We start from the raw sequence: 15667 nt of genomic DNA on the forward strand, positions 1-15667 counted from the left end.
AAACATCAAGGAGCTACAATCAGGATTACACAGGACTTAGCAGATGAAACATTAAAGGATACAAGGTCATATGATATGATATTCTGGACGGCAAAGGAACTAGAAGCACAGCCAAGAATCACCTACCTGGAAAAATTAAGCATAATATTGCAAGGGAAAAAGAGTCATTCAATGAAATAGAAGGATTTCAAGCTTTCACGAAGAAAAGACCAAAACTGAACAAAAAATTTGATCTCCAATACCAAGACCCAAGAGAAGCACAAAAAGGGAAAAGAAAACATAAAGGATTCAATAGAACTAAACTGTTTACATCCTTACATGCAAAGATGATGCTTGTAATTCTTAAGAACTGGATCACTAATAGTGCAGCTAGAAGGAATATACACAGAGGGTATGGGTATGGGTATAAGGTGAATTTGAGGGAATGACATAAAAAATTAATTAAGGGATGAGAATGAGGAGTACACTGGGTACAGAAGGAAGGGTGAAATAGAATGGGGTAAATTATTTCACATGAAAAGGTATGAAAGACCTATTACAGCGAAGGGGAAGATGGAAGGGTGGGTGATGGGCATCGCTTGAATCATATTCTCATAAGAACTGACTCAAAGAGGGAATAATATACACAATCAGTTGTACACAAAAATCTATTTTACCTGACAGAGAAGCGGGAGGGGAAGAGATTAAGTACGGGTGAGGTTGGACTGACAGAAGGGAAGGCAGATTAGGGGAGGACATAGACATATGCAAAATACTGGTGAGCAGGAAAAGAGTAAAAGGAGGAAAAATAGGATGGAGGGAAATACACAGTAATCCTAACTGTGGATGTGAATGGGATGAACTCTTGCATAAAATGGAGGCAGATAGCAGAGGGGATCAAAAACCAGAATCCTACCAGAATGCTGTTTATAAGAACATTTGAAGCAGGGTGACACACAGAGTAAAGGTAAGGGGCTGGAGCAGAATCTATTGTGCTTCAGCTGAAGTTAAAAAAGCAGGGATAGCTATCCTGATCTCAGACAAAACAAAAGCAAAAACAGACCTAACTGAAAGAGATAAGGAAGGAAACTATATCTTACTAAAAGGTACCATACACAATGATGCAATTTCAATACTAAACTAAAAGGAATAGCATCCACATTCTTTTTTTTTAATATTTTTTAAAAAATTAATTAATTCATTTTAGTTTTCAACATTCACATCCATAAGCTTTTGAGTTATAAATTTTCTCCCCCTCCCTCCTAACCTCCCTCCCCAAAATGGCATGCAATCTGATATAGACTCTACATATACATTCTTATTGAACATATTTTTAAACATATTATTAGTCATGTTGTAAAGAAGAATTATAACCACCAGGAGGAACCACAAGAAAGAAGAAACAAAACAAAACAAAACAGAAGAAAAAAAAGGAACAAATAGTATATTTCAATCTGCATTCAGATTCCACAGTTCTTTCTCTGGATGTGGATAGCATTTTCCATCAAGAGACTTTTGGAGATGTCTGAGATCCTTGCATTGCTGCGAAGAGCTAAGTCTATCAATGTTAGTCATCACACAATGTGGTTGTTATTACGTACAACATTCTCCTGGTTCTGCTTACTTCACTCAGCATCAGTCCTTGTCTTTCCAGGTTTTTCTGAAGTCCACTTGCTCATCATTTCTTATAGCACAACAGTATTCCATTATATTCATATACCACAGCTTGTTCAGCCATTCCGCAATTAATGGGCATGCCCTCAATTTCCAATTCTTTGCCACCACAGAAAGAGCTGCTATGTGGGTCCTTTTCTCATTTTTATGACCTCTTTGGGATACAGCCTTAGAAGTGGTATTGCTAGGTAAAACAGTATGCACATTTTTATAGCCCTCTGGGCATAGTTTCCAATTAGCATCTATATTCTTAAAGGAGAAGTTAAGGGAGTTACAGGAAGAAATAGACAGCAAAACTATACTAATGGGTGACTTCAACTATCACCTCCCAGAAACTGGTATATCGGCTGGGATTCTTATAATCTAGCCACTGCTCAGATTCCTAAAATCTAGCCACTGCTCAGATTGTCACAATCTAGCCAATAGCCCACAGATGCTCAGATTCCTTAAGAGTCTAGCTAATATGGCAAACCTTCCATAAACCTTGTTTTTTGCTAAAAGAAGGCCTGGGTCGAATTCTTTCGGGCAGGACCTGCATATCGTGATTTTGGGATTCCAGGACCCCTAACCTCTAGACCTCATCACTAGAATTGGATCCAAGAAAATTGAGGTCTAATTCTAAGTTTGCTACACAGTGGAAGAAGTACCAGGATTGGAGTCAGGAAGACTCATCTTTGTGAGCTCAAATCTGGCCTTAGACACTTACTTAGCAGCTGCGTGACCCTGGGCAAGTCACTTAACCCCATTTGCCTTAGTTTCCTCATCTGTAAAATTGAATTGGAGAAGGAAATGGAAGACCACTTCAAAATCTTGCCAAGAAAACCCCAACCGTGGTCATTAAGAGTCAGACACAACTGAAAGTGACTGAACAACAACAACTCTGTAAAATAGTACCCAGACTTGCAACAAAGTTGAATTCATTAACCTATTAATATGTTATATTAGCCCTGATGTGAAATCATAGCTGATTTTTTTTACTGATGTTGTTCATATTGTACTCTGCACAGATCTTAATGCTCTCTTCTGCTTTTTTCTGTCTGCCTGAATAAACCTGTCATTTTTAATAACAAATTAAAAAAAAAAAGAAATTGGTAAATTCAACTAAAAAAGAAAAAAGAAAAAAACTAAGGAGATGAATAGAATATTAGAACAGTTAGATATGACAGACCTTTGGAGAAAAATGAATGGAACAGAAAAGAATATAGTTTTTTCTCAGTAGCACATGATACCTACACAAAAACTGACCATGTATTAGGGCATAAAAACCTCAAAATCAAATGCAGAAAGGCATTAGAAATACTAAATGTATCCTTTTTGGGATCATAATGCAATACAAATTACATTCAACAAAAGGCAGTGGAAAGACAGATTAAAAACCAATCAGAAACTAAATAATATAATCTTCAAGAATAAGTGGATCATAAACTGATGCTGAGTGAAGTGAGCAGAACCAGGAGAACATTGTACTCAGTAAGAGCCACATTGTGTGATGACTGACTTTGACAGACATGGCTCTTCTCAGCAATGCAAGGATCTAAGACAATTCTAAAAGACTCATGATGGAAAATGCTATCCACATAGAGAAAAAGAACTACAGAGTCTGAATGCAAATTGAAGCATACTATCTGCTCTCTCTTTTTTGTTGTTGTTTTATCTTTCTCATGGTTTCTCCCATTGGTTCCAATTCTTCTTTACAACATGACTAATGTAAAAATATATTTAATATGAATATATATGTATAGTCTTATATCATATTGCACGCTGTCTTGGGGAGGGGAGGAGGAAAGAGGGGGAGAAAATGTAGAACTCAAAATCTTACAGAAGTGAATGGTGAAAATTAAAAATAAATGAATAAATAAAAATAAATAAAAAGAATATGTGGGTCAAAGAACAAATCACAGAAACAATCAATAATTTCATTAAAGAGAATGACTACAATAGGACAACATACCAAAATTTATAGGATGCAACCAAAGCAGTACTCAGGGGATAACTTATTTCTCTAAATTCTTACATCAATAAAATACAAAGAGCAGATCAATTAATTGGGTATACAACTAAAATAATCCTGAAAACCAAAGGTGAGATTAATGAAGGTGAAAGTAATAAACAACTATTAAGCTAATAAACAAAAGTAGGAGCTGGTTTTATGAAAAAAACCAGTAATGGAGATAAGCCATTGATAATCTAATTAACCAAATTAGATTAAACCAATTAATTAAACCAATTAATCAAATTAGATTAAAAAAAGGAAGACGACAAAACATCCAGTGTCAAAAATAAAAACAGTGAAATCACCACCAATGAAGAAGAAATTAAAGCAATCATTAGCAAATGTTTTGACTAATTATATGCTAATAAATCTGACAATCTGTGTGAAATCAATGAATATTTACAAAAATATAAATTACTCAGATTAACAGATGAGGAAATAAAATGCCTAAATAACCACATCTTAGAAAAAGAAACTGAATAAGCCATTAATGAATTTCCTAAGAAAAAATCCCAAGGGTCAGACAGATTCACAAGTGAATTCTACCAAACATTTAAAGAACACTTAATTCCAATATTATACAAATGTTTGGAAAAGTAGATGACAAAGGAGTCCTATGAAATTCCTTTTATGACACAAATATGGTATTGATATCTAAACCAGAAAGAGCCAAAACAGAGAAAGAAAACTATAGACCAATTTCCATAATGAATATCAATGCAAAAAAAATTTTTAAATAAAACACTGGCAAGGAGATTACAGCAATATATCACAAGGATCACACACTATGACCACATGGGATTTATACTAGGAATGCAGGGTTGGTTCAATATTAGGAAAAGTATCAACATAATTGACCATATTAATAACAAAAAGGACAGAAATCACATGATTATCTCAAAAGATGCTTGCTGAAAAAGCTTTGGGCAAAATATAGCACCTATTCCTATAAACAACACTAGCGAAAATAGGAATAAAGGGAGCATTCCTTAAAATGATAAGCAGTATTTATCTAAAACCATTAGCAAGCATTATCTGTAATGGGGATAAGCTAGAAGCCTTCCCAGCAACATCAAGGGTAAAGCAAGGATATTCATTATCACCACTATTATTCAATATAGTACAAAAAATTTTAGCTATAGCATTAGCAAATAACATGCTGATATACTTAGAGAATTCCAGAGAATCAACTAAAAAACCACCTGAAATAACAAACAAGAGAAATTCCAGTTAAAATAACTTAACAATATAAAATACTTGGGAGTCTACCTGTTAAGACAAACCCAGGAACTATATGAACACAATTACAAAACACTTTTCACACAAAAAGCCATATCTAAATAACTGAAAACTATTAATTGCTCATGGATAGGCTGAGCCAATATAATAAAAATGACAATTCTGCCTAAACTAATTTACTTATTCAGTACCATACCAATCAGACTACCAAAAATTATCTTATAGAGCTACAAAAAACATCAAAATTCACCTTAACAACAAAAGGTCACAAATATCAAGGGAACTAATGAAAAAAATACAAAAGAAGGTTGTCTAGCAACAGGAGATCTCAAACTATATTATAAAGCAGTAATCATCAAAACTATCTGATACTGACTAAGAAATAGAGTGGTAGATCAGTAGAACAGATCAGACACAGAAGACAGAGTGGTAACTAACCATAGTAACTTAGTGTTTGATAAACCCAAAGACTCTAGCCTCTGGGATAAGAGTTCACTATTTGACAAAAACTGCTGGGAAAACTGGAAAATAGTATGGCAGAAACTAGGCGCTGACCAACACGTTACACCATATACCAAGATAAGGTCAAAATGGGTACATGATTCAGACATAAAGGGTGATACCACAAGTAAATTAGATAAACAAGGAATAGTCTATCTGTCAGATCTATACAGAAGGGAAGAATTCATGATCAAATAAGAGATATATTATTTTACAAAATGTAAAATGGACAATTTTGATAATCTTAAATTAAAAAGCTTTTGCACAAACAAAACCAATGTAACTAAGAATGGAAGGAAAGCAGAAAGCTGGGAAACAATCTTTACAGCAAGTGTTTCTGATAAAGACCTCATTTCTCAAATATATAGAGAAGTAAGTCAAATTTATAAGAATACAAGTCATTCCCCAATTGATAAATGGTCAAAGGATATGACCAGGCAGTTTTCAGATGAAGAAATTAAAGCTATCTATAGTCATATGAAAAAATGCTCATTTCTCAAATATATAAGAGAACTGAATCAAATTTATAAGAATACAAGCCATTCCCCAACTGATAAATGACCAAAGGATATGAACAGGCAGTTTTCAAATGAAGAAATCAAAACTATTTATAGTCATAAGAAGAAGTGCTCTTTGGAATTAGAAAAATGCGAATTAAAACAACTCTGAGGTATCATCTCATATCTATCAGATTGCTAATATGCCAAAAAATGAAAATGATAAATGTTGGAGAGGATATGAGAAAATTGGGAAATTAATGCACTGTTGGTAGAACTGATAAAATGACTGAACCATTCTGAAAAGCAATTTGGAATTATGCCCAAATGGCAACAAAATGGTCTAAACCCTTTGATCCAGAAACTCTGACCCACTACTAGGTCTGTATTCCAAGAGATCACAAAAAAGGGAAAAGTACCCATACGTGCAAACATTTTTATAGCATCTCTTTTCATGGTGGTAAAATATTGGAAATTGAGGGGATGCCCATCATTTGGGGAATGGCTAAGAAGTTGGGGTATATGGATGTGATAGGATACTACTGTGCAATAAGAAATGATGAGCAGGTAGATTTCAGAAAAACCTGGGAAGACTTATATGAACTGATACAAAGTAAAATTAACGGAACCAGGAAAACATTGTACACAGTAACAGCAACATTGTGTGACGATCAACTATGAATGACTTAGCTCTTCTCAGCAACACAATGATCCAAGACAATTTCAAAGGATTCATGATAGAAAATGCTATCCACATCCAGATAAAGAACTGATGGACTCTGAATGCGGATAGAAGCATACTTTTTTCAGTTTATTTATTTATTTGTGGCTTTGTCCTTTTGGTTTGTTTCTTCTTTCACAACTGTGACTAATATGGAAATATGTTTTACATGACTGTACATATGTCAAACTGCTTACCATTTTAGGAACAATGTATGGAAGGGAGAGAGAAAAATTTGGAGCTCAAAATCTTGTAAAAATGAATGCTAAAAATTGTCTTTACATATAATTGAGAAAAAAGGAAAATATTACTGAATATTATTTATTAAATAGGATGGCTCTCAGGGAGGAAGAAGGTCAGGGATACTAGGAAGAATTATGGTAATGGAAAAAAAAAGACATTAAAAAATTAATTTTTTAAAAAAAGGAAATACCCTGGCTGAGAAGAATTTGACTTGGCGGGGAGGAGGAAGAGAAAGAACTTCTTTTTCATCCCTGTCCAAAAGGTTGGAAGATGAGACATCTGACTGATGACAACAAAAGTGTTCTTGGAATAGCAGTAGTTAATGGTAGCATCTCTGTCATGCACTGAGACACACATTGTAGACAAAGTAGATGCTGTGATGAAAGTCAGCTTCAGCACTTTTTAAGGAGTCCAGCAGAAAGTTACACTATATACAGAGGAAACTTTAACTATAGCTGTCCAGTAGCTATCAACTGAGAGAAAATATCCTCTAATCCCTCAAATTTACTTCAAGAAACATGAAGAGAGCATTAGCCAGCTACCTTCTGGAGACCCAACCTACTACTATGAGCAGAGTTGGAAGGCAGAATGAGCTTCAGACCTTCTATCACACCAATGAAGCCACAATTAGCAAGGGCTTTATAGAACACATTATTCTTCCTTATGTACTCCTTTGTACCATTGGTTATTAATAAATGTACCCATTTCATTGAAAAGAAGATCTGATGTTGGGTCCAATAACATCACATTCACTGGATTTTCCATCTCCCATATGGTTCTCAGGCAGCTGATATTACAGAAAGTTGAAGTGGACATTAGCCTTTGTCATTACACTCCAAACTGGGTGTGCTGGGGTTGAGTGTCCTGTCTCTTAGAGGCTGTGTCTTTGATAAATCAGCACTATTCCAAAAAAGGGGAGGGCTTTCCACTCCAGCCATTCACTGCATCTAGCCTTTAGGAGGACTTATTTGATTAAGATGGACTACTTCTGGATAAAGTTCTAGCTGCCCCTCAGTAAAACTATCTTATTCCATTCTCTGTGTGGGGGTTGCCTAGAACTTAAGCTTTTTGTCTTCTCAGAAGGTTCTGTACAAATCAGGGAAATGGTTCACATCCCTCTTTAATTCGTAGGAATTCTTCTACCCAAGGATGGTTTGGACAGCTCCGAGAAAGGTTTTGGGGACCACGTGGAAGAACTACTGGGAAAGACTTTTCTTTTTAATGATATGTGGGAAGTGAAATTACCTTTTATAGTCATAATGAAAGGGAGCTCACTTAGAGAAAGGGGAGGAGGGTCCTTGGGCTAATTTAGTGGTCTTTAGTCCATAGAGAGCCTTCATCCAATTCTCATAGAACATTTCTATGATATTTGTCTAGGTAATGATGGGAAAAGAGATGTAATTCAGGATAATATATAAACCTTGTTCCATCTATTTAAGGAGGAGAAAAAGAACAAGATTTTACCTTACAATTCAGCCCTGTAAATATAGTAAAGCTGTCTAAGATAAGCTCTTCTCTCTCTTTTTCTTTTATTTTAATTTCCAGTTAGAGTAAAGGCATTCCAAAGAACTTGGTCCTTGATATGATATCAGGATAAAGAGTGCTCTGATATGGTTAATGGATTTTTCCAATCATGAAAATGGCTATCAAACATCTTGCCTGAAATATATGTATATACATTTCTATATGAATACGTAGGTGTCGTGCATGTGTGTGTACTAGCGTCTCCAAAAACATTATCTGAATTCAATTATAAGGACCCTTTGGGAGCTTGATTTACCAATAGAAATCCAGAAAAAAAGGAGCAAACCATCTTTACCTTTCCATATCTGTGTAGCTACTAATTTCCCTCTGAAATATGTATACAATGGTGTGCAAATGGCTTGGGATAAACAATAATTCTGATATGGTTTCATCAGAAAGTGAGCTCCTTGAGAGCAGGAATTTTCTTTTGTCTTATTTTGTATCCTTAGACCTTAGCACATGGCCTGAAACATAGGTGGTTAATGAATGCTTAATGACTGACATTGTTTTGTGACAGAAATGGTCATGCTTCTATTGTCACAAGACTAACTCAGAACACTGATTTTGACTAGATAAAACTGAATTAAGTTGGTATTTCCACCTTTGTTTAGTTCTTTGCTGATTGACAGCTGGATTCTGGATTGCACAAATCTACAGAATTGTAAAGGGTTCACTTTAAGGAAATGATCTTGATACTTTCTTTCTTTCTTCGTAAAAAATTCTATGGCAATATAGAAAATTCCAGATACTGCATCCAGAACAACACAATGCAAGAGTTCTACTTCTTAAACAGTACATTTCAGTAACTGCTACAGATTCTCATACAGTTACTGGAGTGTGGATGGTCAAGCATTTCAGGGATCAATAAAGCTCATAATGAAACAGGATCAGTCACATCAAAATGCAAAAGAAAATGCAGGCAAAAATGAAAAACACCACCAATAATTGAAAAATTATTGTTTTGAAACAGCCTAATTAATCCTCAGAAAACAAAGCAAAGACCTTCAGAGGAGTTGGCATCTAGAGGGGTTGTTATTGATCCTCTGTAGTGCAACATATGGCTCCTTGAAGTTGGAAGAATATAAAAAATAGTAAAAAAATATTTTAAAAACATCTGTTAATCATTGTTATGAAGAAAAAATACTTGTCACAAGCAAAACAATATAAAGACTTCAGTACTGAAGATGGAAAAAAGTAATTTTTACTGATGAAATTCACCTAGAAGAAGCCCATGTGTGCCTATAAGATCTGTATATTTACCTCAAAAATGTTTTAAGTATTTCTTTACTTTCAACGGGTCTGGAAATACTGTTCTTACTGAGGAAATTAGAAACTTTGGTAAATATTCTGATATACTGAGAAGCACAATAGTTACATAATTACAGAAATTCTCAAATGGAGATGGAATATTGCAACAAAACCTTGGACTATGACACATGTCATGAAAAGTTAAAAACAGAAGAGGAGATAAATATACTTTAATGACTTGAGAACTCACATGATTTAAATTCAATTGAAAACTGATGAGCTATATGATCACGGTTAGATTTGGAAAAAGGATTGTTTGTTAAGATTACACTTACTACTCAATGGATATAAGTATGGTTTCACAATCAAAAATTAAAGAATGTCTCAAAATTTTGTAAATTCGGGGCAGCGAGGTGGCACAGCAGATGGAGCTCCAGCCTTGGAGTCAGGAGGACCTGAGTTCAAATCTGACCTCAGACACTTGATACTTACTAGTTGTGTGACCCTGGACAAGTCACATAACTCCACTGCCTAGCCCCACCCAAAAAAAAATTTTGTAAATTCAATGTCACAGGTAAAACAAGTTACTAGAGTAAATGGAGTACATTACATATTAAAATATTTTCAAGATGTAAAAAATTGTAAGGTTTCCTGTATGAGTCAATACATTTTAATTATTATGTTTTGTCCCAAATAATTTACACACCACTCTATGTATGGATTTGTGTGTCAGGATGGTAGGCTTGGGGCATATTTCCTTGAAAATGTTCTCCAAAGAAAAAGTCAGCCCAAAGAAAAATTTACTATTTTGGATCAGTAAGTTTTTGTACTTTATTTACATATGCATTTTCATTGCATTTTTTTCACCACACTGCCATTTCTAGGATAAGGATTAATAACAGATTTTACCTCTTTTGTTTGTACGTCAACATAGCTTCTGCAATTGGTAACTGATGGGAACAGTTAGCCCCTGCAATGTACTGTGTTATTCTGGATACAATATCTGGGGTTTCCTGAACTGCAAGAGAATGAAAAGGACAGAAAATCAGGACTATTCCCAAGTAAGGCTGTATAAAATTTACATGTTATTAATTTTAATTCAATAAACATTTATTAAGTACCTACTATACGCTAGATACTGTGCTAAGTGCTAGGGATACAAGAATCAGCAAAAGATAAGCCCTGCCCTCAAGGAGTTAATGGTGGAGACAAAACACACACACACACACACACACAGAGCAAGCTATATACAGGAGAAATAGGAAATAATTAACAGAGGGAAGGTACTGGAATTAATAAGGGTTGGGGAAGGCTTCCTGTAGGAGGTAGGATTTTAGTTGGTACTTTAAGGAAGCCAGAGAAGTCAGTAGTTGGAGTGAAGGAGGGAGAGCATTTTAAACATGAGGGACAGCCAGAGAAAATGCCCAGAGTTGACAGATGCAGTGTCTTATTTGTGGAATACCAAGTAGGTCAGTGGATGACAGTATATAAGAGTATAATTATCAGTATTAGTGTGAAAATAAGTTTACTTGTGGAAATATTGAATAGTAGCTGATTGAGGGCAAGGACTAGAGATATTTTCATAAGTATAACTTCAATAGGAGTCTATAGATTTCCTTTACATGCAAATCAAATTAGTATTTACTTTTCAACTAACCAATCAACAAGCATTTTTCTGGACTTCTCCATCATGCCCCAGGAACTTCCTTCTGGAATATTATTTCAGCCCTTGAACTCATAGCTCACTAGTATTCTCTGCCCCTGAATTCCCTCCTTCTGATTGGAAAATGCAGAGCTCCTTTCAGGACCTACACTGAAGCCAGCTTTGTCTTCATTTTTTGCTCAGCTGCACTCCTCTGGACTTCACCTTGATGCTACTGTGACAAGTACCTTCCTTTCTTATCCCTTAACATTCTAACCCTCCCCCGAGCACTTGTTTTTCTTTCCATCCTTAGCACTTAGCACAGTGCTTGGCATATAACAGTTGCTTAACAAATGTTTATTATTTCACCTATTATGTCTCTGACACTATACTAGACACTAGGAATACAAAAACAAAAATCAAACATTTCTATTCTCAGTCTCCTTGAGGAGAGAGCATGTACATATATAAATATATATTGAATAAACACAAAATAAATACAAGATAGTTAGGGAGAGAGGTCACTAGTAGTACAGGGAAACTTTTACTTTAGAAGAAAGATTCTATATAGACGAGGAGGTGAGAAGAAAACACATTTCTTGCATGGAAGATAACTGGCGCAAAGGTATGGAGGTGGAAGATGGAATGCTGTGTATAAGAAGCAGAAAGAGGCTAGTTGGGCTGGACTGTGGAGTGCAGGCAGGGGAGGAGTGTGATATATGACTGGACATGTAGGGGCCAGGTTGTGAAGGAACTTTAAAAGTCAAACAGGAATTTATATTTGATCTTAGAAACATTAAATTGGAATATAATGAGTAGATGAATGACATCATCATATCTGCACTCAAGGAAAATCACAGCTGCGTTTAAGAATAATTTAGGTAGAAACAGACTTGAGGCAGGAATGCCAATTAAGAGGTTATAATGACCTGAGATGTGAAAATGGTTAAACTGAGATAATGGCTGGTTGAGTAGAAAGAAGAGAAATAGCCAAATAGGGCTACTAGTTAGGTATTCAGGGTGAGGGAGAGTGACAAGTCAAGGGTAACACTGGGGTTATAAAAACAGAAGACTGAAATAATGGTAATGCCTTAGACTGAAATAGAGAAGTACAGAGTACATTTTGGGGGAAAGATGAGTTTTGTTCAGTATATGTTAAATGTAAGATATCTACAGGATATCCTGTTTGAAATGTGCAGTTGGTGATATATGACTAGACTCAAGGGAAAGAATAGGGCTAGGAATACAGATCTGGGAATCATCTGCAAAGAGATGTTAACAAGACCCCTGAGAGCTAATGAGATCACCAACAGGGAAGGTATAGAGAGAGGAAAAGAAGGCCTATCACAGATCCTTGAGGAGGATGGCTGAGAATGAGAAGGAACAATTAGATAAGTAGGAAGAAAAACAGGAGAGTAAAAATGTCATGAACATCTAGAAATAAAGGAAATACTAAGTATAAAGAAAGAGAAAGGGTTCAATAGGGTCAAATGAAGCAAAGAGATCATGAAGGGTTATGACAGAGAAAACACCATCACATTTGGCGATTAAGGTTACTTTGGATAAAGAAGTCTCAATGACCACAGCTTTAAAGCATTACTAAGGGGCTTTGGGAGAGATATTATCAAAGGTAGGATTTTGTGATATGATTCTAATAGTTAACTAGAATTTGTGAGAAAAGATGTGATACTGAAGAGAAATATAGGAAAAAAAGATGAAAGTCTGGTGGGAGATCTAAGGACTTCACGTATGTAAGGGTTTACAAAAGCATTGTCTTTAACATTTCCTATTGCTTTGCATTTTTACTGATGTATAATATTCATATCATTTGCTGCATCGGCACTTGACATGGAAATAATTTCTTACCAGCAGTATGTGTTTCAAGTTTACTGAACAAATCCCTCCAGGCCAAATCCTGGAAGAAGTTGTTATACCGGTGATCAACAGAACCAAGATATTTAGCCACTGGATGAGAACCTAGAGCAAAGAAAATGAACTAAGAGTCACTCAATGAATATGAAATACAAATTTCATATGCATAATGGCATTTGTAAAGAAAAAGGGATTAAATGGCTATTTTCCTAGCACACCTAACATTGCAATTGTTCAGGTTAGTTTATTATGCTCACGGTCTTTTTGTTCATCTCCAATTAGTTTTCTGGAAGAAGCTCTTTCCTATACAATTTATAATTCTCAGAGATCAGTAAAAAATGATAGGTACCAAAGTATTACTTCTTTCAGTAGGTCAATGCACTTTATACTCGTTTCTGGAGTTACAAAAGAAAATGTGAGAAAGGCTAGATTTTTTTTTTTAAATAAGTGTCACTTGATAGTTAAACAAGTTGTTTTTATCACAATATTTTTACCCAAATAATAAATAAAGATGTTAGCACAAATATAGAAGAGTGGTTCTAGGGAAAAAAAAGTGAAAATCAAAGTTGCTAAACTATACTTATCAACAAACATTTATTAGTTTTATTACGCGCTCTATTTGTGCTTACTATGTGATAGGCAGTGTTAAAGAGCTAGGGATACAAAGAAATAGTAAAAACAGTATGTGCCCTCAAGGAACTTACATTTAATGGGGGAGACACTATGTACATAATAGGTACACGTAAACATATGACATATGAGGGTACATGAGGATTGCTTTAGACACTGTATACATAAATAGGTACATGTAAGTATATAATATATGAGGGTATATGAGAGTTGACTTAGAGGGGAAGGAATTAGCAGTTGGGGGAACTGGGCAAGGCCTCTTACAGAAGGTGGCACTTAAGTTGAATATGAAAGCAAACCAGGTATTCTAGGATACAGGTGTCAAACTATTATGACCTGCAAAACTCAAGTGCCACTGGAATCAAATTAAACGTAATTGGGAAATGTTTAATAAGAGAAATAAAAATACAACACAACACAGATGATATTAATTTGTTGTTTTCTAAGTCAAAACGTTGGCTGCAGGGATCTGTTTCTATTTGAGTTTGACACCACTATTTTAAGAGGTCAGGGGAGGGAGAGCATTTCAGGCAGGAGGGACAGCCAGTACAAAGGCACGGACGTAGGAGATGAAACATCATATTCTAGGAATAGTAAGCATATTAGTATGGTTGGATAGTAAGTAAAGTGTAGAGAGAGGAATAACGTGTAGGAATATTAGAAGGATGGTTGTAAAGAACAGAAATGTAAGAGAAATTACTAAGAGAAAAAGTTTTTTAATTCGATCCTAGAGATAACAGTAAGTTATTGGAGTTTAATAGAGTATGGGGGTGACATAGTCAGTCCTGTATTTTTGGAAAATCACTACCTCAGTTGGAGGATGGATTGGAATGCAGAGAGACTTTAGGCAGGGAGTTATGAGGAGAAGGTGGTCAACAGTAGCAAATGCTGCAAAGGGGTCAAGGAGAAATGAGAAAAGGTCTGTCAAAAAGATCACTAAAAACTTTGAAGAAAGTATTTTCAGTTGAATAACAAGTAGAAGAGAGATTTCACAGGGTTTAAAAAAGAGTGGAGGTACTGAGTATAGATGCCTTTTTCAAGTTTAGTTCAGAAGTGGAGGAGAGGTATAGGATTATGATTGGTGGAGATGGCAGGATCCAGAGAGGCTTTTTTTCTTTTCCTTTTAAAGAATGAAGCGGACTTGTGCAACATTATAGCCAGCAAGGAAGGGGCCAGTATATATGTACAGATTGAAGATTAGAAAAAGAGTGGGAAAGATAGAGGAGGCAATTAGTTAGAGAAGCTGGGAAGGGATGAGATCAAGGGCATATACTATTGTTTGTCCTTCATTTTGAGGAGGAACAATGACATTTTGGGATGATGGCTTGATTTGCGTGTGAACTGAATTAAAGTGAGATGGAAATGCACAAAGTCATCAGTCTCACTCTCTATTCTGGAGTCATCGAAGTCTAGTGGCAAGACAAAAGTCATCCTGACTAGCTATGGCCTGGGATGCAATAGATGACTTTGGGGTCTGATGTCTGACCAAACTCTAAGTGCTCCACAGTGCCTGCTTCTGCTGCCTTCACAGCTGCTAGAACAAATTGTTCTCATCTGCTCATTCTGCTTGGGGAAGTCTTCACATTCCCCTAACTCATCAACAGGTTTGAGGCCTGTCAGTTACTCAAAACCTGATTTAGAGCATCTAGCAAGACTGTTCTACTGGGGCATGGCTGCTGCACATGCTAACAACTCCTTAGAGCCACAGGTGAGAGTTGGGGGAAAGGCAGACATCAAAGGTGGATGAGCAACCCTGAAAAGGGTTTAGCAAGTCCTCATACCAGAGATGCCAGCCCTCCCTGAATACCTTACATGTTTCTATGGCAAGGAGAAAAGCCACTTCTTCATGAGAAAGGAGATAGGGATGAAATCAGAGAGATGTGAGATAAGGAGGAGAGGAAAAG

The 15667-nt window shown here is 35.7% G+C and overlaps 1 protein-coding gene across 1 annotated transcript in view; it reads right to left on the reverse strand.

The window, feature by feature from the left end:
• The window catches only part of PACS2 (phosphofurin acidic cluster sorting protein 2), a gene marked incomplete at its 5' end in the record, with an annotated part of 225535 nt that overhangs the window by 56525 nt on the left and 153343 nt on the right, over nt 1-15667 (reverse strand). Inside the window, 2 exons of the mRNA XM_027842835.1 lie at nt 10529-10637; nt 13128-13238. Of these exons, the coding sequence (XP_027698636.1) occupies nt 10529-10637; nt 13128-13238 (220 nt within the window). The remainder of the gene's footprint in view (nt 1-10528; nt 10638-13127; nt 13239-15667) is intronic.

The sequence above is a fragment of the Vombatus ursinus genome, unplaced genomic scaffold, assembly GCF_900497805.2.
Source record: "Vombatus ursinus unplaced genomic scaffold, bare-nosed wombat genome assembly UNPS02014890.1, whole genome shotgun sequence".
Lineage (NCBI taxonomy): Eukaryota > Metazoa > Chordata > Mammalia > Diprotodontia > Vombatidae > Vombatus > Vombatus ursinus.